This window comes from Pseudorca crassidens, chromosome 17 (genome assembly GCF_039906515.1).
Source record: "Pseudorca crassidens isolate mPseCra1 chromosome 17, mPseCra1.hap1, whole genome shotgun sequence".
NCBI lineage: Eukaryota > Metazoa > Chordata > Mammalia > Artiodactyla > Delphinidae > Pseudorca > Pseudorca crassidens.
Genome location: NC_090312.1, coordinates 16,517,392 through 16,539,249, shown reverse-complemented (window position 1 = coordinate 16,539,249; position 21,858 = coordinate 16,517,392). Strand labels below are relative to the sequence as shown.

General features: G+C 43.6%; 1 protein-coding gene and 1 long non-coding RNA gene across 11 annotated transcripts in view; one reads left to right on the top strand and one right to left on the bottom strand.

Annotated features, from left to right (window-relative positions):
• Positions 1-6,270: 6,270 nt before the first annotated feature.
• On the bottom strand, positions 6,271-8,610 carry LOC137209908 (uncharacterized). Its single transcript, XR_010936174.1, has 2 exons — positions 8,340-8,610; positions 6,271-8,136 (listed from the first exon to the last, which is right to left on the bottom strand). It is a non-coding gene; the product is annotated as an uncharacterized lncRNA (long non-coding RNA).
• Positions 8,611-8,902: 292 nt separating this feature from the next.
• NTAQ1 (N-terminal glutamine amidase 1) overlaps positions 8,903-21,858 on the top strand; it is a 252,410-nt gene continuing 239,454 nt past the window's right edge. For 4 of the 10 annotated variants that reach the window (XM_067711343.1, XM_067711344.1, XM_067711342.1 and 1 more), the window contains exons 1-5: positions 8,903-9,244; positions 10,758-10,857; positions 11,648-11,698; positions 16,096-16,244; positions 16,867-16,991. In XM_067711343.1, the coding sequence (XP_067567444.1) occupies positions 9,156-9,244; positions 10,758-10,857; positions 11,648-11,698; positions 16,096-16,244; positions 16,867-16,991 (514 nt within the window). In that variant the 5' untranslated portion in view covers positions 8,903-9,155. Of the gene's footprint in view, positions 9,245-10,757; positions 10,858-11,647; positions 11,699-16,095; positions 16,245-16,866; positions 16,992-17,140; positions 21,783-21,858 lie in introns of those variants that run through there. The other 6 variants (XM_067711348.1, XM_067711349.1, XM_067711350.1 and 3 more) reach the window with 3 other exon arrangements.

The following is a 21,858-nucleotide window of genomic DNA, read 5'->3' as shown; positions in this document are numbered from 1 at the left end:
AATATTAATGTTTAATTTATAGATGGTAATAGTATGGTTGTTGTGTAGTTTCTCTGTACTTTTCTCAATTTTTCTGTTTTTTTTTTTGCACTAAATATGTATTACTTTTACAATAGGGAAAAGAAAGCTTTAAGATGATTGTTTAGGGGGATGGTGGTGGTGGGATGAATTGGGAGATTGGGACTGACATATATGCACCAATATGTATAAAATTGATAACTAATAAGAACCTGCTGTATAAAAAATAAAATAAAATTCAAAAAAAAAAGAAGTATATGTGTATACTTGCATCGGAAAAGCCCCCAAAGAAACTACAACAAAATGTTAATGGTTAATTTCTGGATGGTAATAGTATGGTTGTTGTGTAGTTTCTCTGTACTTTTCTCAATTTTTCTGATTTTTTTTTTTTGCATTGAATATGTATTACTTTTACAATAGGGAAAAGAAAGCTTTAAGATGATTGCTTAGGGGGATGGTAGTGGTGGGATGAATTGGGAGATTGGGACTGACATATATGCACCAATATGTATAAAATTGATAAATAATAAGAAACTGCTATATAAAAAAAATAAAATTCAAATATATATATAAAAAGATTGTTTACCCAATATAAATGAAAGCAGAAAGAACAATATTTAAAGTAGCATAGTGGGCTTCCCTGGTGGTGCAGTGGTTGAGAGTCCGCCTGCCGATGCAGGGGACACTGGTTCGTGCCCCAGTCCAGGAAGATCCCACATGCCACGGAGCAGCTGGGCCCGTGAGCCATGGCCGCTGAGCCTGCGCATCCGGAGCCTGTGCTCCGCAACGGGAAAGGCCACAACAGTGACAGGCCCGCGTACTGCAAAAAAAATAAAAATAAAATAAAGTAACATAGTCTACCATTATGGTATGTCCACTTTTCTTTATGCATCTTATACATCGACAAACATTTATGGAAAGAACTTCCACCCAAAAGGCATATACATTTGTGATTTTGTTATATATTACCAAATTGACCTCCACAGAAGTTATAGCTGTCATTCTAGTTTTTAGGGGTTTTTTTTTTAGGGTATTAGAAATATAATATCTTTTTTTTAAACATCTTTATTGGAGTATAATTGCTGTACAATGGTGTGTTCGTTTCTGCTTTATAACAAAGTGAATCAGTTACACATATATATATGTTCCCATATAGTTTTTTTTTAATAAGCAAAGAAATAGAAATTTCAGAACACCAAGAGATGGAGCCAGCCAAATGGTTTTCTTTGTTCCTTTACTCTCTCTCCAACAACATTAAGAATTACCATACTTGCTTCAGCCTTTAGTTGATGTAGTGGGTTGATCTGTGTACCCCAACAGGATACATCCAAGTCCTAAACTCTGGTGTCTGTAAACATGACCTAATTTGAAATAGGGCCTTTGCAGATGTAATTAGGGTCTTGAAATGATATCATCCTGGATATACGGTGGACCCTAAATCCAAGTCTGGTGTCATAAGAGAAAGGAGAGGAAGATCTGACACACAGACTCACAGAGAAGAAGGTCATGTGAAGATGGAGGCAGAAATTGGAGTGATGCATCTGTAAGCCAAGGACCACCAAGGATTGCCAGCAACCACTAGAAGCTCGGAGAGAAGTATGGAACATTCTCCCTCAGAACCTCCAGAAGGAACCAGCCCTGCTGACACCTTGATTTCAGGCTTCTGGCCTCCTGAACTGTGAGAGAATAAATTTCTGTGTGCGTGTGTGCGTGTGTGTGTGTGTGCACGTGCACGCATGTGTGTGTGGCGGGGGGGGGAGGTTTAAGCCACCCAATTTGTGGTAATTTGTTACAGCAGCCTTAGGAACTTATAGAATTGGTCTGGAATTGGTCTTTGGCAGGTCATTTCTTTCTTTTGCTGAAGCCTTAGCTATTGTCGACAGGAATGTCTTGATGTAGGAAAAGAGGGGCAGTGGAAACTGAAGTTCTTTCCCGTACTCCCTGACTTCCTAAAGAGGGTCAAGTGTTCTTACCTCACATGTGACAGAAAAGAGGCCTGAAGTAAGAGCTAATCATAATTCATTATCTCATTTGAGATGAGGTCATAGGTGGGTCCCTTTCTGTTTAGTAACAAAAATAGAAAGTAAACATCAGTTTGAACAGGGATTTCTTTCAAGAATGTGGTATATCTGACCTTACTTAAATTTGATAGCTAATCTCATTGATTTCACATGAAAGAGGAGAAAATCATTAATCCCATGGAGGTGGGGGTCATAGTCGACATTTTCCATTTTTTAGCTACTCCAAATTTAAACAGACACCTCTCCTACCTGAGAGATTTTCTCTTTGAGTGGGTTTGGGTTAGGCAGGGCCCACCTCCTTCAGTGGAAATCCAACAGGGACGGATACTTCATTTCCCTGTTAATCTGGCAACTAGGGCTCAGGCATGTTACCTCATCTCAATCAGTAGGTTGCTCCCACCTGGGACGTGCATTACGTCTTAAAGAAGTGACCCAAAGATGCAGGGGCAGAGATTATTCTTGGTGGCAGCAGCAGAGGGTACAGAGGCAGGGGCATTTAATGGTGGCATTCTCACCATCTGATTTTTGGACTGTTGGAGCATTTTATCAGTGTGACCTGGCTGTGCTTCCTCCCCTCCAAGTCCTACCCAGCCTCCCTCATCCCCATTCTTCTAGTAAATTTGACTTCCTGTTTAAGTTAGCCAGAGATGGTTTCTGTTTTTTTTTTTTGCGGTATGCGGGCCTCTCACTGTTGTGGCCTCTCCCGTTGCGGAGCACAGGCTCCGGACGGGCAGGCTCAGCGGCCACGGCTCACGGGCCTAGCCGCTCCACGGCATATGGGATCTTCCCAGACCGGGGCACGAACCCATGTCCCCTGCATCGGCAAGGCGGACTCTCAACCACTGCGCCACCAGGGAAGCCCGGTTTCTGTTGTTTACAGTCAAGAACTCTATCTGGTATAGAGGCTTCAGGTCAGAAAAGGGAATTGTACCAGTGGTTTCCTTTTTTGTTTATTTTGTTTTGGTAGCATGCGGGATCTTAGTTCCCTGACAAGGGATCAAACATGTGCCCCTGGCAGTTGAGGTGTGGAATCTTAACCACTGGACCAGAGGTCCCTTACCAGTGGTTTCCTATAATGGACACTGCCATGTCAGACAGATACCCCTATCAGATTTGGAGGATGGAGGACCAGAAGAGGGGGTATGTTGGCACAGGAAGTGAGCCAAGAAGACACATCACAATTTTATGTTGTGGTTTTCAGAGTTTCCCTCTTTTTCAGCCTCCCCTGAATATACTTCAATTTCTCAATTTTCCCATGTAAGGTGTGGTGCACAGCCCTCAGTCTAATACCACAGGCATGGGCCCTGGGACTATTGCCTCCCTCCCACTGCATTCTAAGTAAGATTAGTAATAATCGTATTGCGCTCCAACCCAGCCCAACTCCCCACCCTCAATGATGAGGTGCTTCCCCCGCCCACCCCGCCCCAGAGCTCACATAGCACATTGCTGCCTTAGCATTTACTGCTTTATGTTGAAGTTATCCCTTTAACACGGGAAAGTAGTAATCAGATAAGTGCAAAATAAAATAACAATGGGAATGCCAGGTTTTTTGCCTATATTTTTGTTTTTTAATAACAATGTGATATTGAGGTATACGCTTGTTTCTTAAAAGCAGTATAGCAACATGTATCAAGAGAACTGGAAAATATTTAAAACCTTAGGCCCAGGAATTCCACTTCTAGGACTCCCTCCAAACATAAATAATTAGAGGCATGGACCAAGATTTATGTACAAAGATGTTGACTGCAGCTTTATTTATAATAGTAGGATCTGAAAACAAACTAAATGTACAACAGTAGGGGAAAAGTTAAGTGAGCAATAGTCTGTCCATGTAGCTTTTTATACTGATGTTGATAAACTTGACTTTTTAGAAATGTTTTATTAAAAAATTTGTTATTAGAAAGTAACCCATGTGAAAAATTCAAGCAGTACAGAAATGTAAAAAATAAAGGTACAAGTCACTCTGTGTGATTGCCATGAGGAAAAAGAAGTTTTCTCTTTCTGCTAGGGTTGTCAAGCCTGGAAAGTACGAAATGGGGCTGCCAGCAGCCATCCTCCCACAGCAAGAAGTGAAGTGACCTCAGAATGAAGCCAAGCACTGAGAAGCAGACAGAGGGGAGAGCAAGAATGCCTGGGGAAGTGAGTTCTGCTTCTGGTCCCTTGAGACCTTGGTTTCTGCAGCTCATCCTTTAACTGTGAGGGCCACTTCAGTGTCCTTCCTGTTCAATGGGCTAGTAAACAGCCTCTCTTCCCTTGACTTTTAACTGATTGAGTCATGACTAGTATAACTGGGACAGCTGCTTTGTGGGAATCAAATTATACTGTTTGTGCTATAATCCTATTCTAACGATCAAATAATTCTTCCAGCAGCATGAAATGAGGTCCATTTGGCATGAAGTGGGCTTGGCAAACCAGTAGAAGCCTCTAAATAATCACCTTTTTTTCATGGTCACAAATCATCCTGGGACTAGACCTCAAGTTCATCAGGGTATACTGTCTGGAATATATGTATTTTTCCTTTTATGAAACTGAAGACAGCAACTATTCATATTTAGTCTTATGTTATCTCTTCCAACATATTTTCTCAAAGATCCTTAAGAAAGGCTTTGGGGTCATAATCTAAAGCACTATCCGTATGCTAGAATGTAACTCATTTGAGTCTAAAGATTTTTAACCCATTTAGGGCAACTTGGTGATTTCTACCACCGCACCTATCTTGGCTTTTAATTTCTTCTTACTGCTATTTTCTTTGTTCTTTACAGCTTGAGGATCATTTTCTTTGATAGAAAATGCAAGCAAAATAGACAGACATTGGGTATTTCTGTGTTCTTTCAGTTGTCTGATCATTATCGTATCATGTGGTCTCAAGCAGTGGGAATATCTTTTTCTTCTAGCTCTTGATATTGAGCATAAAATACCCCCTCCCCCAATAAAAAATAAAAGCCCTTTTTGCTATTAAACCTGACTGTATTGTGTGCTATAGACTTCCTGAATCTCCCCTTTCACATCCATGGCCCTTTTTAATATTTTCCTTTGTTATGTGTTCCTCCTCCAAACCCCTGCCCTTTAACATCCTGATTTCACTGGGTGTTGGCTGTGTGAGTACATCTCTTATTTCTTCCACAGCCAGATCACTGGGATTTGTAGGTCAGAATCTGGGTCTATGCACCTCCTACCCCTCTGAAACCATATCCTTTTTTATAGCCTTTACCATGAAATTGTATGTATTTAAAAAATATGATCTATTTTTTCCAATTTAAAGAGTAATTCCTGCTTATGAGACAAAGTTTAGAAGCATAAAGAAAGCACATTATGGCAGAGACTGCTGGCTCTCTCAATATTCATTCCCTCCTTCTGCTTGAAGTACTAAGATATTAGCTGGGCTGCCCAAAATAAACCCTACATTTCCTGATCTCCCTTGCACCTGGGTGTGACCTTGTGGCTATCTTTTAGGCAGTGGAATGTGAGCAGAAGTGATGTGTACAACTTGTGGATTTTGTTCTTAAACCTTCCGCTCCTGCTTTTTCCTGATTTTGCTGGCCAGCATGCAATTATAGCAGATATGGTGGTGAGCATTCTTGAAATATGTGGACCAGGGCAACACCCTAGATATGGCTTTCCATCCAAATCTCAGGAGCCTAGGTAACAGACACTGTGGAGACACTACATCAGCTCTGGAATGTAAATGTTCAGGGTGTTATATGAGAAATGCATTTGTATCTCATTTAAACCACTACATTTTTGAGTTTCTTTGTGACAGTAACTTCACCTGTATCCTAATAAAATAAAGTCATTAATTCAACAAGGATTTATCCCAGTCACAGTGCTTATACTCTGTTCACAGAGAAATATAATAATAATCATAACTGCAAAACTCTGTAGTTGTTTACTACATAGGGTACTTCTGTTGTGCCAGGTACTATGCTTTTTGCACAGATTAGTTTATTTAATGCTCGCTACAGCTTCATTAGGTAGACACTCGACTTTTATTACTCTCATTTTACAAAGAAACTGACACACAGAAAGGTTGGTGACTTGTCCAAGGTCATACAGGATAGTAAGTAGCTGAGAAAGGATTTGAGCTAGAGTCTCTGACTCTGGAGCTATTATTTTGTCTCACCAAGACAAGACTGTGTCATGGAACTGCTCATGGCAGAGGTAGAGTCAAGTTGAGTTACTTAAGATGATAATAGTATTGAAGACATATGACTAAAAAGTCATGACAAAACAGAAAAAAAAAAAAGCTGTGCAAAAATGGAAGGCAGCAATGAATTTTCCCTGGGAAAAGCTGCAAGTAAGGAAAGTGAAAGAGCACACATTAGATAGAAGATATGTGTACCTTTTGCAAAGTTTTAGTGTGTCTGAGGAGTAGTAAGACACTCAGTGACAGAAGTATATGGTATATTGGAGATAATGGAGTGAAATTATACCATAAATTGTTGTTGCTAACATTTTTTTTTTAATTAAAAAAAAACCTATTTATTTGACTGTGCCGGGTCTTAGTTGCAGCAGGCGGGCTCCTTAGTTGCGGCATGAGAACTCTTAGTTGCAGCATGCATGTGGGATCTAGTTCCCTGACCAGGGATCGAACCCGGGCCCCCTGCATTGGGAACGCGGAGTCTTGACCACTGCGCCACCAGGGAAGTCCCAGCTAACATTTATTATTATGTGTCAGCACATATTCTAACTGCTTTATATACATAAATTTAGTCAACCCTCATAACAACGCTATGAGGTAGGTGTTATTATCATTAACTTCATTTTAGATGAAGAAATTGAGGCATAAAGAGGTGAAGTAATTTTGCCCAAGGTCACACAAATAGTAAGTAGTAGAACCTACCTAGTTTGGCTTCAAAGTCCTGCAGTAGTCTGGGTCCAATAAGAAGAAACCACATGGTAGGTTAAACAAGAGAATTTGAATGTCAAGAATTAACTATGATAAAAGTGAACTGTAAGATAAAAGGAAACTATATGGTAACTAGGGCTGAGGGAGAGTATGCAAGGACAAATTTGAGAGGGGTCTGGATCTCGTTGGAGAAAGCAAGGGTTGGCTACCAGACAGCAGAGAAGTTTGCTGGTTTAGCCAGGCTGCAGGCAGTCTGGAGTTGCTAGGCAGACGGCAGAGAAGCGGGTGGAGGCGAGCAATCACCAACTGGCCCTGTGGGGAACCACGGGAATCTGGGAGCCAGCAGGGACAGAAGGCCTTCAAGAGGCCTGGGGGGAATACTGGGGTGGGGGGCGGAAGGACTGCTCAGTGTGTGACCCTGACCCCCAAAAGTCTTGCTGAAGGACAATGGGCAGGTGGTTGCCTGCAGGCCTCGCAGGGCTCTGGTTTCTGTGTCAAGAGGGCTGCATACAGGTTATTGCCAGGCTGAAGCTGCAAGGTTGCAGAAGGACCGAGTTTGGGTCTGTGGCTGGAGCGGACCCCACTGGATGTTTTCATGACCACACTCCTACCTCTGGTCTGGTCTCTCCTAACCACACTCCTAACTCTGGTCAGGTCCCAGAAACTGCAGGAAGCTTCTTCCTCCAGCGAACTTAACTGAGAAGGCTTAACATCATGCTCACTTTAAAGAAGAAATGCTTAAAGGAATTCAGTTTTTTATCACAGAGCCTATGTTGAAGTATGTATTTGGACCTGAGAGGCAATACACTGATAACTGACACAATGACTTATGTTCAAAGTCTTTAGGACTTTTGGGCTTTACAATTCATGAGACTGAGAGAATCTAAAAACCAATAAAATAAACTAAAAATTTAAGTTTTCATAATGGGAAATACCCTGATCAGCTATATATGTCACTTGCAAATTTAAACATTCAGAGGATATAAATCTAAAGTGAAAGTCCTCCATACCACTCATTAACCAGAGATAAACACTTTTTAAAAAAAAGTTTTTTCTTATTGGCTGGGTTGGGTCTTCATCGCAGCACACGTGTTTTCTGTAGTTGTGGTGCGCGGGCTTCTCACTGCAGTGGCTTCTCTTGCTGCAAAGCGCGGGATCTAGGCGCGCTCACGGGCTCTAGAGCGCAGGCTCAGGAATTGTGGCGCATGCAGCGATAAACACTTGCAACAATCTGCTGTCTTTCCTTCCAGACTGCCAGCAAATAAACAAATATATGATTAACACAAAAAGGATATCATGAGGACCCTCTCAAAACTGTTCTTACTATGTTAAAAAAATCAACATACCTTTCTGAGCCAATATATTTGGAATTAACCCCCCTCATCATCCTCTCCGCTACCCCTCCCCACCAGACTCAAACTAAACCTTTGTTTTTCACACAGAGGTCCTCTTACTTCACTTGCACACGTGGAGTCTTCCGAGTCTCATCTGCCACAGCCGGCAACAGGTTACAGGGTCTCGGACTCCTCGGAGACTCATGAAGCACCGTTCACCAACTCCAAGCCCTCCCCTGACTCGTGTCTCAAGCGGCCAGCCGGTGACCCCCTTTTCCCCCACGCTGACTGCAACCCCGCTGTTCCCAAAACCTCCAGCAAGCCTGGCGCCGCAGCCGCTCTAGGACCACGTGCCGCCCCGCCCCGCCCCTGGCCCACCCCGCCCCGCCCCTGGCCCCACCCAACTGGGGTCTCGCCCACCAGAAACCACGCAGTCCTCCTCGCCCTGGGCTCCGCCCACTGTGAACTCACGCCGCTCACCCAACCCCGGATCCGCCTACGTTGCCCTGGCTCCACCTTCACGGGACCAGCACTGCGCGCCTCGAGCTCCGCCCACCTCGTCCCAAGCTTCGCACGCCGGGAGATTGCGTCGCTCGCCCCGCCCAGGCTCCGCCCAACAGGACATGCCCCACCAACCCAGGGCAGCGCTCGTCCGCCCACTGACCACACCCCCCCCCACTCCCGCCCCGACTCCACCCTTCCGGAATCTGCAACGCGCGTCTCAAACTTCTTGCGCGGGGATCCTTCGCGCCCGCTCGCCCAGGCTCCGCCTACCCTGCCCCAGGCCCCACCACCCGGGGACGCCACCAGCGGCCTCGAGCTCCGCCCACTTCGCCCCGCGAACCCACGTTGCGCTTAGTCCGCCGACGCCTTCGCTGAAGCCCGCCCGCGGGGCTCTTCCAGTCGGTTCGCCTCAGGCCTGTGCCGAGGCCCGCCATGGAAGGGGACGTCTCCGCCGCCGCAGCCGCCCACTACCAGCCGGCCAGTCCCCCGCGGGACGCCTGTGTCTACAACAGCTGCTACTGGTGAGGGGGAGCGGGGTCGGCTCCCGGCGTCTCCCTGGCCCGCTCGGCCGCGGCGTCGTAGCCGAGCCCCGCCTCTTCCCGGCCCCTCCCCGGGGCCGCTCTGGGCCTTGGCGGGCGAGTGTTCCGGTTTGAGGGGAGGAGGGAGCGGGGAGCGGGAGTGGCAGCCCTTGTTCCTTGAGTCGAGCGTGGGCGTTTGGGTGTGGAGGGGGCGGTATTCGCCAGGAGTGGTAGGGTCGGTGGTGCGTTACTTCTGCCCGGCTTCTTTCGCTTGGACGTTTGTCAGCAGATCTCAGGGCTTGGGCGGCCAGGAAGGGGGTTGGAGGCGGAGGGTGGACCGCAGAGAGCATTTGGAAATTATTCTGCTGAAGCCTGCGTGGTTTCACACTGATGTGAAGGTCATCTTAATTTTGGAAGAGAATGAAAGCGCAGAGATCCTACAGTAACATTACCAAGATCACCCAGCTAATAGCAGCCCGGAATCCAATTCAGTCCCTTTTGTACCAGAAACCAGGATATGAACCGCCGTGTCGTCATTATAATAGTGGTTACATTTACACGTAGCACTTGATATATGCCAAGAATTGTTCTGAGACGTTTATGTCAACGTAATTTGCCTAAGGCCACATAGCTTGTGAGTGAAGGAATGGGGATTTACACGCAGAGTTCGGCTCTGGAGTCCACACACTGCACCCCTGTCCTAGGCCACCTCTGTGGCTGAATCACCACTCTTATCTTGGTCCTTTTCATACCCACACCTGCCTTTCCCTTGCTTGAATAATGACTTCTAACCCCACTTTCCAGTCCCTGCACAAAAAACCTTAGGGTCCTCTATAACTTACCTTTCCCTCCTTCAGATGGTCACCAAACTGATGCTGTGGAGCTCACCATTTGTTCAGCTCTGACTGCATGTCAGGCCTAGTGCCAAGTACTTCCATCCATGCTTAGGAGATAGGTGTTTTGTTATCATTCTCCTCATGAAAAGACTGAGCCACAGAGAGGCCTGTTGTTTGCCCAGGGTCACACATCTAGCCAGTGGTGGTGCTGAACCTGGAACCTCTGTAAGGGTGGAGCCATGCTGCTTCTGCCCTGTCTCCCACCTCAGTCCTGTTAGTTCTTGTCCCTCACATCCATCCGTTGTTGTTGTTTTTTTGTGGTACGTGGGCTTCTCACTGTTGTGGCCTCTCCCGTTGTGGAGTACAGGCCGTGGACGTGCAGGCTCAGCGGCCATGGCTCACGGGCCCAGCCGCTTCGCGGCATGTGGGATCTTCTCGGACCGGGGATTGAACCCGTGTCCCCTGCATTGGCAGGCGGATTCTTAACCACTGTGCCACCAGCAAAGTCCCTTGCTGGGGATGTTTTTGAGAAGGTTCAACTGTTAGCCAGTTGTTGGATGAGATGGTATTTCAGGTCTCTACCAATTTTTTTAAATGTCATTATCAGTCTTTTGGGCAAATTTGAAAGACATAGAGTGTTCTTGTTTAATTATATTGATTAAACAATTACTTTATTTCAGTGAAGAAAATATTTGGAAGCTCTGTGAATACATCAAAAACCATGACCAGTATCCTTTAGAAGAGTGTTATGCTGTCTTCATATCTAATGAGAGGAAGATGGTAAGTTGGGGAGTGATTGTGGAAATTTAGGATTACATTAGAAGCTAAATAGACCATGGGTTTAGCACTGTTCTAAAATGTGCCTTATAAAATACAGCAACATTTTAAAGTTTGTTTTTGAATGAGATTTTTTCCCTACCAGGACATGGTTGAGTTAGTAGAGCTTAGTCCCTTACTTGCAGGTAAGGAAATATGTGATGGTATGTTTATGCAAATAAAATCCCCTTTCTTCAGGTATTAAGTTAGAGCTTTTAAAATTAAACTTAATTTTTAAATTAAGTTAGAGGCACATATTCTCAGGTTTGAAGTAAAGGTTTCTTTGTTTCTGGAGTTTTAATGGAACTGTAGTAAACTTCTATGAAGTATTAAGAAAAGTAAGCCCTTAATATTTTGTAAAGCACTTTTGTGAACATCATCTTGTTTGACCCCAGTGGAAACCCTGTGAAGTAGACAAGGTCCAGACAGCTGTCTCTGTTTTATAGATGAGGAAATAGAGACTCAGGGAGGTCCCATGAATAATTAAGTGGGAAAGCAAGATTTGAACTTGCCAGGAATTCCAGTTCCTAGTTTAGGTCTCTTTCTACTCTCCAGAAAACATCTTGTAATTAATTATTGCTCCTTCATTGTTAAGGACACTTGGAAGGATTTGGATTTCTTCTTATCCATTCATTCTTTCACCTTGATTGTTGGTTGCCTAGAAATATTTTATTTTTCATGTATGTATTGCTTTAGAGAATTTAGTAGTGGTTTAACTGAAGTTGTGGCTTAGGAGAGTTATTGTATTTTGTAGATACCTATCTGGAAACAACAGGCAAGACCTGGGGATGGACCTGTGATCTGGGTAAGGTGGTCAACACAGACAGCTTCTGATGCAATAGTACTTGTAATCCATGAGTGGTCTTTATGTTTTGGTAGAGCAGAAATAATGGGGCAGTAGAGAAAGACTATGATAATTATTAATAATTTGACTTCTTGACGATAGATGTTATTTGGTCTAAGGTAGAAGCACTTACGGGCATGTTTTCTTTTAATTTTGAAATTATTATAGGAATGATTTTAAATGGCTGATGTAGCAGATATATTTGTTATCTAGACTCTTGTCTATTTAGCACTGGAAGGAACTTGAGCATTATCTAGTCCAGCTGCACAGTAGAATTATCCAGAGATTGTTAAAAATACAGGTTTCTGGGAATTCCCTGGCAGTCCAGTGCTTAGGACTCAGGGCTTTCACTGGCAGGGGCCTGGGTTCAATCCCTGTTCCGGGAGCTAAGATCCTGCAAGATGTGCGACATGGCAGAAAAAAAAAGAAAAAAGAAAAAAAAATACAGGTTTTTGATCTAGTCGATCTAGAGGTTCAGGAATTAGTGTTCTTAGTAGACTTCTGAGTGAACATGACTGGCATTTGGAAAACATGGATCTGCGCCAACCCCTTCATTTTTCAGGTGAAGAAAGAAGCCAAGAAAGGCAGAGTGAATAGCTCAGGGTCATTAAGCTGATCATTGGCAGGGCTGGGTCCTTTCCAGTACACATCCATATGTCACCTTAAACTGGTCCCCTGAAGAATGGAATTGTTTATGCTAAGAAACATGAAGATAAAGTAAAACTCCATTCATGATAATGCAACAAACATCAGGTTTCTGATGCTTATTTAGAATAAGATATCATTTGAATTGGCTTCATTCATTTACTTAACATATATTTATTGAGTGCCTCTTATATGCCAGGCACAAATAGACTGAAATCCTTGGCTTCATGCTCTTGCTTCCTTCACCAGCAGGGGATCCTCTGCTCTAACATTGAAGCCCAAATCCAGCAGTGTTGGGTTAGGAGTGCAGGCTGAGTTGGACACATGGGGGTTAAACCCCAGTCCTCCCATTGGTGGGCTGTGTGAGCTGGACAGGTTATTTACGCTCTTTCTTCGGTGTCTTCCTCTGGTCACTGGAGGCTTTAGTGAAATAATGCATTTGAAGCATTGTCCTGGTATCTGGTACCAGTGCTCCAGAAGAGTTAGCTATTATTGTTAGCAGAGCTACAATAACCCCAGTTGCGGACTGTCCATCTGCCCTAGCAGTCATGCCCATTGCTGAAGTGCTCAGCTGATTTTGAGTCACGGTCTTGCTTCCTGTCTTCAGGAAACTTGTAGGGAAAGGACCTGTCCCCCTTTACACAGCAGCTCATGGCGGCTCAGTGTGGGGAACCTTGTTTCAGGAAGTCTCCCCACAGATTTTCTATGTGGAGCAAGTCTCTGGCAGATTGATCTGGGCCTCACTGCTGTTCTGTTGCAGGGAATGGGTAGGCTTCCCTAAGTGGGTAGAGGCACGATCCCCAGAGAAACAGATCACTTTCTAAGTGGACATCCCTGCCTCTAGCCCCACTGGGTCTTTACCAGGCATTTGGACAAGCTCTGTACCCAACTCAGAGAGTGAGGCTATTGCTGGAATCTGCATTCCTTGGTTCCGCATCTCTGCCGTGAAGGTGACTCCTAGTTGAGGCCTGCTTTCCCTCTCGAGTTCACCAGCCATCTGTTATGTAGGAATATGGACCCGAGCTAACCAGAAGGGTATTCCTTGTTTATGCCTTTTCCTCTCTTTTTTTTTTGGGCTGCGCCTCGTTCCCTGGTCTTAGTTCCCTGACCAGGGGATGAACACACGTTCCCTGCAGTGGAAGTGTGGCGTCTTAAACACTGGACCGCCAGGGAAGTCCCTGTTTGTGCTTTTCCACAAGTTGTGTCCTCCTTCTGGGAAGCTCTCCCCTTCAGGCAAGAGGCAGTGACGGCAGCCTTTCCTCAGTGAAATGCTCCTTAGCAGTTGCCTGCCTTTTCCTCCCCGCCCACACACCCCTTGCCTTGGTTGGCTTTTTTTTTTTTTGTGGTACGCGGGCCTCTCACTGCTGTGGCCTCTCCCTTTGCGGAGCACAGGCTCCGGACGCGCAGGCTCAGCGGCCATGGCTCACGGGCCCAGCTGCTCCGCGGCATGTGGGATCTTCCCGGACCGGGGCACGAACCTGCATCCCCTGCATCGGCAGGTGGACTCTCAACCACTGCGCCACCAGGGAAGCCCTTGGTTGGCTTTTTATAAGGCTGATTATTTACATAGTAGTCTCATTAATTCTCTCAGTAATACTGTGAGGTAGACACCACAGTTATCTCCGTCCTGTAGAGGAGGAAGCTGGCTAGTGGTGGGGCTGAGGCTGAGCCAGGTGACCCCGCTTCAGGCGCCTGTGCCTGCACGCTCTCCCACCTCTGCTGAATTACCTCATCATCTCACCGTTCTGCAGCAGTTGACCTGTGTTTCCCCCTCGCTTCTCTAGGAACTCCTTGAGGGTAAGGACCTATCTTTCTCATCTTCGTATCTGTATTTTAATAGCATGGTTTCCCACAAAAAAATAAGGAGTACATATTTAAAAAAAAACTGTAATATAGTGTAGAAGATGTCAAGAGAGAAACAAATTTTGGATACGGCGGAGACTGCTTCTGGCAGGGGTGGGAAAAGATGAAAGATGGGCTCATGGGGAAGAAAGCATTTGAGTTGGAGCTTGAGTGACAGATGTGGGGAGAGCGGAGGAGAAGGTGGTGCAGATGGGGCCGAGTAACGTGAGCAAGCCTGGGGGAAGGGAGTCGTGGACTGTTACCGGGGGAGCAGCGCTTAGTTCATGTATCTGGAGGGTAGGATGCATTAAGGGGAGGACAGGGAATAAGCTTTCATTTCTGATGCTATTCTGATTTCTAAGATAGAACTGGAGCCAAAGGAAGCACTTTCAGCTCTGATGGTACAACATCTCCAGTCTCAATTATGTTCCCCACCTCACAGGGTCAAATGAAACATTGTTTGAGAAAGTGCTTTGTAAGCTCTGAAGTACTAGAAATATCAGATGGTATTTCTAACATTGTATTGATGTGATTGAACTTTTTATCTCGCAGTGCTGTTCTCTGTGAGAGCATTTTTCTTCTGAGGAGCTCTAAGCATCACACTGCCCTCATGTCCATTGATAAACCTCCCTGACGTCCCTTCCAGCCCTTAGCTGGTTTGGGCAGTGCCCCGTGTCCGGGAGTGAGAGTGAGAATTCACCTGTGCGCTGGGACCCAGCTGTGCAGGAAAAGCTCTCTGTATTCTTCTTCCTTAATGGCTACATATTAGGGCTTGGCTGACTTAAAACCAATAACAACCGCATTTTAAAGTCCTTCCCCTCTCCAGGCTCACCTCAAGCTGTCCCGTTTGTTAATGGTTTGGAGGATATCCTTGTAGACTTTTTTCTCTGTACTCATATGCATGCATGTGTACTTCTGAATGCACATGTCTTTCTTTATATACACATAAATTAAAAAAATAATAAAATAATATACATAATCTGCAATTTGCTTTTTCCATCCAACTGTGTAACATGGACTTAGTCCAATTTCCACAAAAATTTACCTACTTCTCTTTAGCAGCTGCGTAGGACTCCATCTTATGACTGCATCGTGGTTTGTTAACCATTCCCCTCTTGGTGGACTTCTGGTTGTTTCTGAATTTTCAGTGTTATAAACAGTGCTGCAGAGATTTGCTTTGTTTATATACCTTTACATGCATGTGGCCATTTTTCTATAGGCTGGATCCCTAATGGTAAAATTGCTGGATCGAAAGGTGAACATTTAATGTACATGAACATTTCCACTATTTGACTGTTCCCTGTCGCTGGACATTTGGTCTGTTTTCAGGGTTTTGTGTTTGCTTTATTTTGCTATTATAAGGAGGACTGTCTTAGTCTTGTATATGGTTTTTTGTTTGTTTTTAAGCCTTCAACTTTATTTTTTTTAAGATTTATTATTTATTTTATTTATTTTTGGCTGTGTCGGGTCTTAGTTGCGGTACGTGGTATCTTCGTTGAGGCATGTGGGATCTTTTGTTGGGGCATGCGGGCTGCTCTCTAGTTATGGTGTGCGGGTTTTCTCTCTCTAGCTGTGGCGCACAGGTTCCAGAGCACATGGGCTCTGTAGTTTGTGGCATGCAGGCTCTCTAATTGGGGCGTGCGAGCTCAGTAGTTGTGGCGCACGGGCTTAGTTGCCCTGCAGCATGTGGGATCTTAGTTCCCTGACCAGGGATTGAACCCATGTCCCCTGCATTGTAAGGATTCTTTACCACTGGACCACCAGGGAAGTCCCTTGTATCTGTTTTTGATGATATATATGCATTATTACTATAACGTTGGAATACACCATCATAAGGTAACCTGGTTAACTTCAGCAACTTTTACTTCTAGGATTACCATGTTGTCTTGCTTCATGTTTCAAGTGGAGGACAGAGCTTCATTTATGATCTTGACACTGTCCTGCCATTTCCCTGCCCCTTTGATACTTATGTGGAAGATGCCTTTAAGTCTGATGAGGACATCCATCCACAGTTCAGAAGGTGAGGAAATTCAGGGTGGATTTACCTTACTTTCTGAAGTTGGACCTTGACAATTAGACAGTTACTTTGGGTGTTTGTTTTTGCATTGGTTTTGTAAAGATCACTTGTCTTCACCATTGAGTTGATGTTTGAGAATCATGTGCTCTACAGAAGATTCAAAATGTTTTAAAGTTTTAAAGGTTGTCCGTTGTATAAAAGGTTGGCAGTCTTTAAAAATTTGTGTGATGAGATCCAGAACATTTTCCAACAGTCGTTTTGGGCATTTCTCTCATACTCTTCGTTTTGGATGGGTGGTTGGTTGGTGGCGGAGCTGGATGCCTGGCGATGACAGAAGTCAGAGGGCTGTGACGGCAGCACCCGGACATTACGCCCTCTGCCCCTCGTACATAACACTGAGCAAGTAAAGGCAACCGGCTGTACTTCCATGCCTTTGTAGTTTGGGATATCAGCTGATCATTTCTCATGGCGTCTTTAACAGGTATTAAAGCTATATATATATTTGTGTGTCACTAATAGTACAGAAATGCCTGTCTAGTTTTGTGCATGTCATAGAAAATGAGTCTATATGAGAATTGAGTTAGAATTTCAACTGTGATATAAATGAATGTTGGTTTATGTACAGGAAATTTAGAGTGATCCGCGCAGATTCATATTTGAAGAACTTTGCTTCTGACCGATCTCACATGAAAGACTCCAGTGGGAACTGGAGAGAACCTCCTCCATCATATCCCTGCATTGAGACTGGAGGTGAGCCAAGGACGCCCTCTCAGAGGGGTTTCCCATCACTGTGCAGATGAGCGTGTTCCCTTAACCAAGGACAAGAAGTGCATTGTTCTTTGGGTAAGACTCCCTGAGTGGTAAGAGGTAAGAGGGAGTATAGTTCTTATATTTATCAGATTCAGAAATTAAGGCACAGAGAGCAGCACCGGAAGGCACCAGAACTCATGGGAGAGGCAAAGCATGAGGGAGCCGAACCACGACCCCGTTGCTGGAATGTTGGGTGTACCTGCTGCTCGCGCCCTGGACTTGGGGAGATCTGCGTGTTTGTGCCGCTTAACGGGGGGACTAGTAGCGCCTTGCCGTGGTGGGTGTCATGTGATGGTGAAGGAAGTCCCCATTGCATCTTTGGGATATGTGAAATGTCGTTTCACTGACTCTGTGACAAAATCTGCATTAGAAGGAGGTGAGAGCTAGCAGGTTTTACTGCCCCACTCGTCTCATTTCTGTGCTTTCAGGCATCAGTCCAGTTACGAATTTCTTGAGACTTAAGTAGGTAAAGGATTCTTCACCGTGTTACTATTGTTTGGCATTCACCTGAGTTGGAAACATTATTTATGGTGAGAATTAATTTGCAACGTTGCCACTTATTGGTGAAACATCCTCTGAGTCAAAATGCTCTGTAAGCCGTGAAGGATGCCAGAAAAATAGGACATTAGTATTCAGAGTTCAGCAGGGGAGAAAGTAAAAAATATATTTGGTGTATTTGAAGTGAGTGAACACTGAAAGAGGATTCCAGCTCTGATTTTTGAGGCTCTCTGTGAAAAGCTCTCATGATTTTTAAAGTTTATATTGGAGTTTCTTTGGGTTCACCAACCTGGTTCCCAGCTTCAGCATTAGAATTGGGATAGCTCAGGTCAGGAAAAGGCATCATGGGTCTTGCTTTCAGTCTCACACATCCTGCTGCACGGCGTGGTCTGGACAATGCTTGCATGGCTCCCTGTTTCTCTTTTACATGTGAGCACTAACACAGAGCCTGACATGTCGTGGACCTTCAGTAAACACCTTGTCAGCCCCGGTCGTTCGTTTGGGTTTTAATGACTACTTCCCAAGAGGTGCCTGGCAAAGGTGCCAGGCTTTGTGCCAACCCCTTCTATGTAACTAGCTCATCAGGGGCCTCCTGAGGTTGATATTGGAACTCAAAGGAATCTGCTCTGAATGTGGGGTAAAACATACTGGTTTCTCGTGTAGTAATTTAACCACATGTTCATGTTCTCTCGTGTGGTAAATCCATTACTTCAAGCCCTGTGTTTATCAAAGGAATGTATTTGAAGTTAGGAGACAGAGGAATTACCTTTAGCTAATTAGTATTGCTTTATATAAAAAAAAAAAAGCTTAAAAAAGAAAAAAAATGGTTCAAGAAGACATCAAACTTTAAACTGATGCAGCTTTGTTTTTTTCATAGCAGTTTTCCTTGGTCCCCTGCATTTAGTTATGGAATTGGCCTTTAGGGCTTAAAATTTAGTACATTTGATGTGTTGCACATTACAATAAAGCCTATACATTTAATAATTTTGGTGGTCATGTGTCTGCAGGCTCACTATTTTCAATTCAGCATTTAGTGTATTTTAAATAAAGGAACTCTTTTTTTTTTTTTCTCCCCTCCCTGAAAAAAGAAGGAAACGGAGAGTCACAGTCTTGCAGCCTTGCTCTGAAGGCTCAGTTCCAGTACCAGCTACAGATGGTTCAGTTCTTAAGGACGTTTCCCAAGTCTTGGGCTGAGTTATAGGGTCTACCATATTTGTCCCGTTCTCTTTCTGAGCCCTTTGCTGCCTTTTGTCCGCATTTACCTCTCATATCCTTGTCTCAGATGACGTGTTATAGTAACACTGGCTAATTTGAGCCCAGCTGGAGGACCAGTGTTATGTAAACAGAAATGTTGTAGTGCCTCTTGGGGAGATTATAGGCAAGTGCTGATTTGTTATACATTTATCTTTAAAAATTAAAAAAATTCTTATTTTATTTTTATATGTTATTAGGTAATGAATGCTTGCAGATCGTAATCCTCTTTTATTTACTTACATTAAAAAGCCCTAGAAAATGAATACAGTTGTATTTCAGAAGTTGAGGTTTCCTTTAGCCATTTCTTAAAGATTTTAGCTGACTTACATGGAGTCTGGCATCTACCCCAGGTAAGCAAGAACTTTTGCCCCATCTCTCCTGGGAGGCGCCTGTTTTTACTTTATTTTGGATTCCTTGGTCATCGTGCATCCCTGGCCCTCTGATGACTTCAACAGAAGTCCTGCTTTTGCTGATTATCTAGCTTTTCTTGTTGTAAGTGTGGGAATGACTCTGTTTCTAGTTTTCTGTATCCTAAGTGCTTACCTTCACATTTGAAAGATATATTTGTTGGGTAATGTATGCTAGTTTTACATGTTTTTTCTTTCCGTTTTTTAAAGGTGTCTCGCTTGTTGAGTTTCTGATCAAGGAGCATGCCGTTGTTCTTGTGTTTGCTTCTCTAAATGCAGTGTGCTCTGGCTGCTTTTTAAGGTTTTCTCTCTATCTCTCGATTTCAGGGATTTGGTTGTGATGGACTGTAGCATAGTTTGCTTTAGGCTTATTCAGCTTGAGGTTTGTTAAGATTCTTAGATTGCGGGATTTATAGTTTTCATCGAATTTGGAAACATTTGGCCAGTACCTCTTCAAATATTTTTTCTGACCTCTCCCCCTTTTTAAAAAAAATTCTTGTCCTTCCCCTACACGTATGTTAGATGGCTTGTTACTTCTCTTAGGTCAATGATGTTCATTTTTTTTCAGACTTTTTCTGTATGTGCTTCATTTTGAATAATTATTTTGTCTGTAAATTTATTGATCTTTTCTTCTTCATTAACTCATTTGCTGTTAACCCCATCCAGTGCTTTTTTTTTTTCATTGTACATATTTTATTTTTTCATCTCTAGACATTCCATTTGGGGCTGATTTAATATCTTCCATTTCCTTCTTTGTCATGCTCATGTTTTACTCTACCCTTTTGAGTATGCAGAGCATGTTTATAATAGCTGGTCCTTGTCTGCTGATTCTGTTATCTCTGTCGTTTCTGTCTGTGAATGTTGATTGAGTTTTCTCCTGGCGTTGAGTCATATTTTCCTGTTTCTTTGTGTGATTCGTAATACTTGGTTGGGTGCCGGGCTTTGTGAATTTGAGGTACTTTTAAAAACAGTGTTGGATTTGGTTCTGTCATGCACTTAAATTCCTGGGGGTCAGCTGGATCCTTTCAGGGCTTGGTTTTAGGCTTTTTTAGTGCAGGTTTGAAGCAGCCTTTCACCCAGGGCTAATTTAGCCCCACTGCTTTGGTGTGACCCTTCTGAGGATTCTACCAAATGCCCAGGTGTTGTGAGTTCTCTCTACCCTGGCTGGTGGGGACCATGGAAGTTCTGGGAGTTATTAGACTGACTGCTTTACGGTGCTTCTTTCCTGGCCTTATGAGATTAGTCCTTAACCAAAGACTTAGGGGTAGAGGAGTGAGTTCCCTCTGCAGAAATCCGGGACACTCTCTGCGTAGTCCTCTCCTCTCCCACACTATGTCCCTCACATGTAGCTGCCAGGCCCTCCTGAACTTAGAGCTCTGTCTTCCCATTGGCGGGAAAAACTCCCATGCTGTTTGTGTCCCTGCCTCCGTGCTGTGGTCTGGAAACAGCCCTCCGGGCAGTGAGCTGGAGGGATCCTACAGCTCCTGCCCTTGTTTCTCTTTTCTTAGCAGTCAGTCGTGTGTTGCCCATTGTCTGGTGTCTGGAAACAGTTGCTAAATATATTTTGTCCACTTTTCTGGCAGTTTATGGTGGAAGTGCAGTTCCCATAACAGTTCTTTGATGAGTAGAAGCATCCCTGTATACACTTAAAAATTTGTAGTATGGAAAATTTTAATCATATACAAAACTAGGCAGAACAGTAGACTTTCAGCAATTATCAGTTCATGGCTGATATCCCATCCACTTATATCCCATCTACTTTCCCCCTTCTTGTATTATGTTGAAGCAAATTCCAGATATTATATCCTTTCAACTCTAAATATTTCAGTATGGATCTCTAAAATATAAGGATTAATTTAAAAAATACGTGACCACAATGCCATTATTACATCTAAAAAAATTAACAGTAATTCTTTAAAATCAACATATATCTCTGTAGTCAGTGTTGAGATTATCACAGTTATCTCATGAAGTCATAATCTTTTTTCATGTAGTTTGTTCATGTGAATCAAGGTCCAGATAAAGCCCCCCCCGTCGTGCTTGGTTGGTATGTGTCTCTTTAGGGTCTTTTTTAATATGTAGAGATTCCTAGTCCCACTCTTTTTTTTTTTTTCCTTGTAATTTATTTGTTGAAGAAATGAATCTGGGAGAAATGGTCTGGATTTTGCTGATTGTATCCTTTTGTATCCTCTGTATTTCCTGTAAATTGGCAGCTGTATCCAGTAAACTGGCAGTTTGCTTATTTATGCATTTTTTCATTTAACTTTTTATTTTGGAATAACTTTAGATTGCTAGGGAATTGGTTAAAACAGTACAGAGAGCTCCTATATACCCCTTACTCAGATTCCAGGGGGATCTGAGAAAAACCATAGTGTAATTATCTAAATCAAGAAAATAATAAATCAGTAGGAAAATATTGACACAGTACTGTTAACGTATAGACCTTACTTAAATTTTGTAACTTTTCCTCCTATTTCTGTTTTCTGGTCCAGAATCTAACTCAGGATATTACATGTAGTTGTCATGTCTCCTCATCTCATTCTCTTTCAGTCTGTGACAATTTTTTTTTTTTCTTCCTTACAACTTTTACCCTTTTGAAGGGTACTGGTCATTGACTATGAATAGTGTCCCTCAGTTTGGGTTTGTGT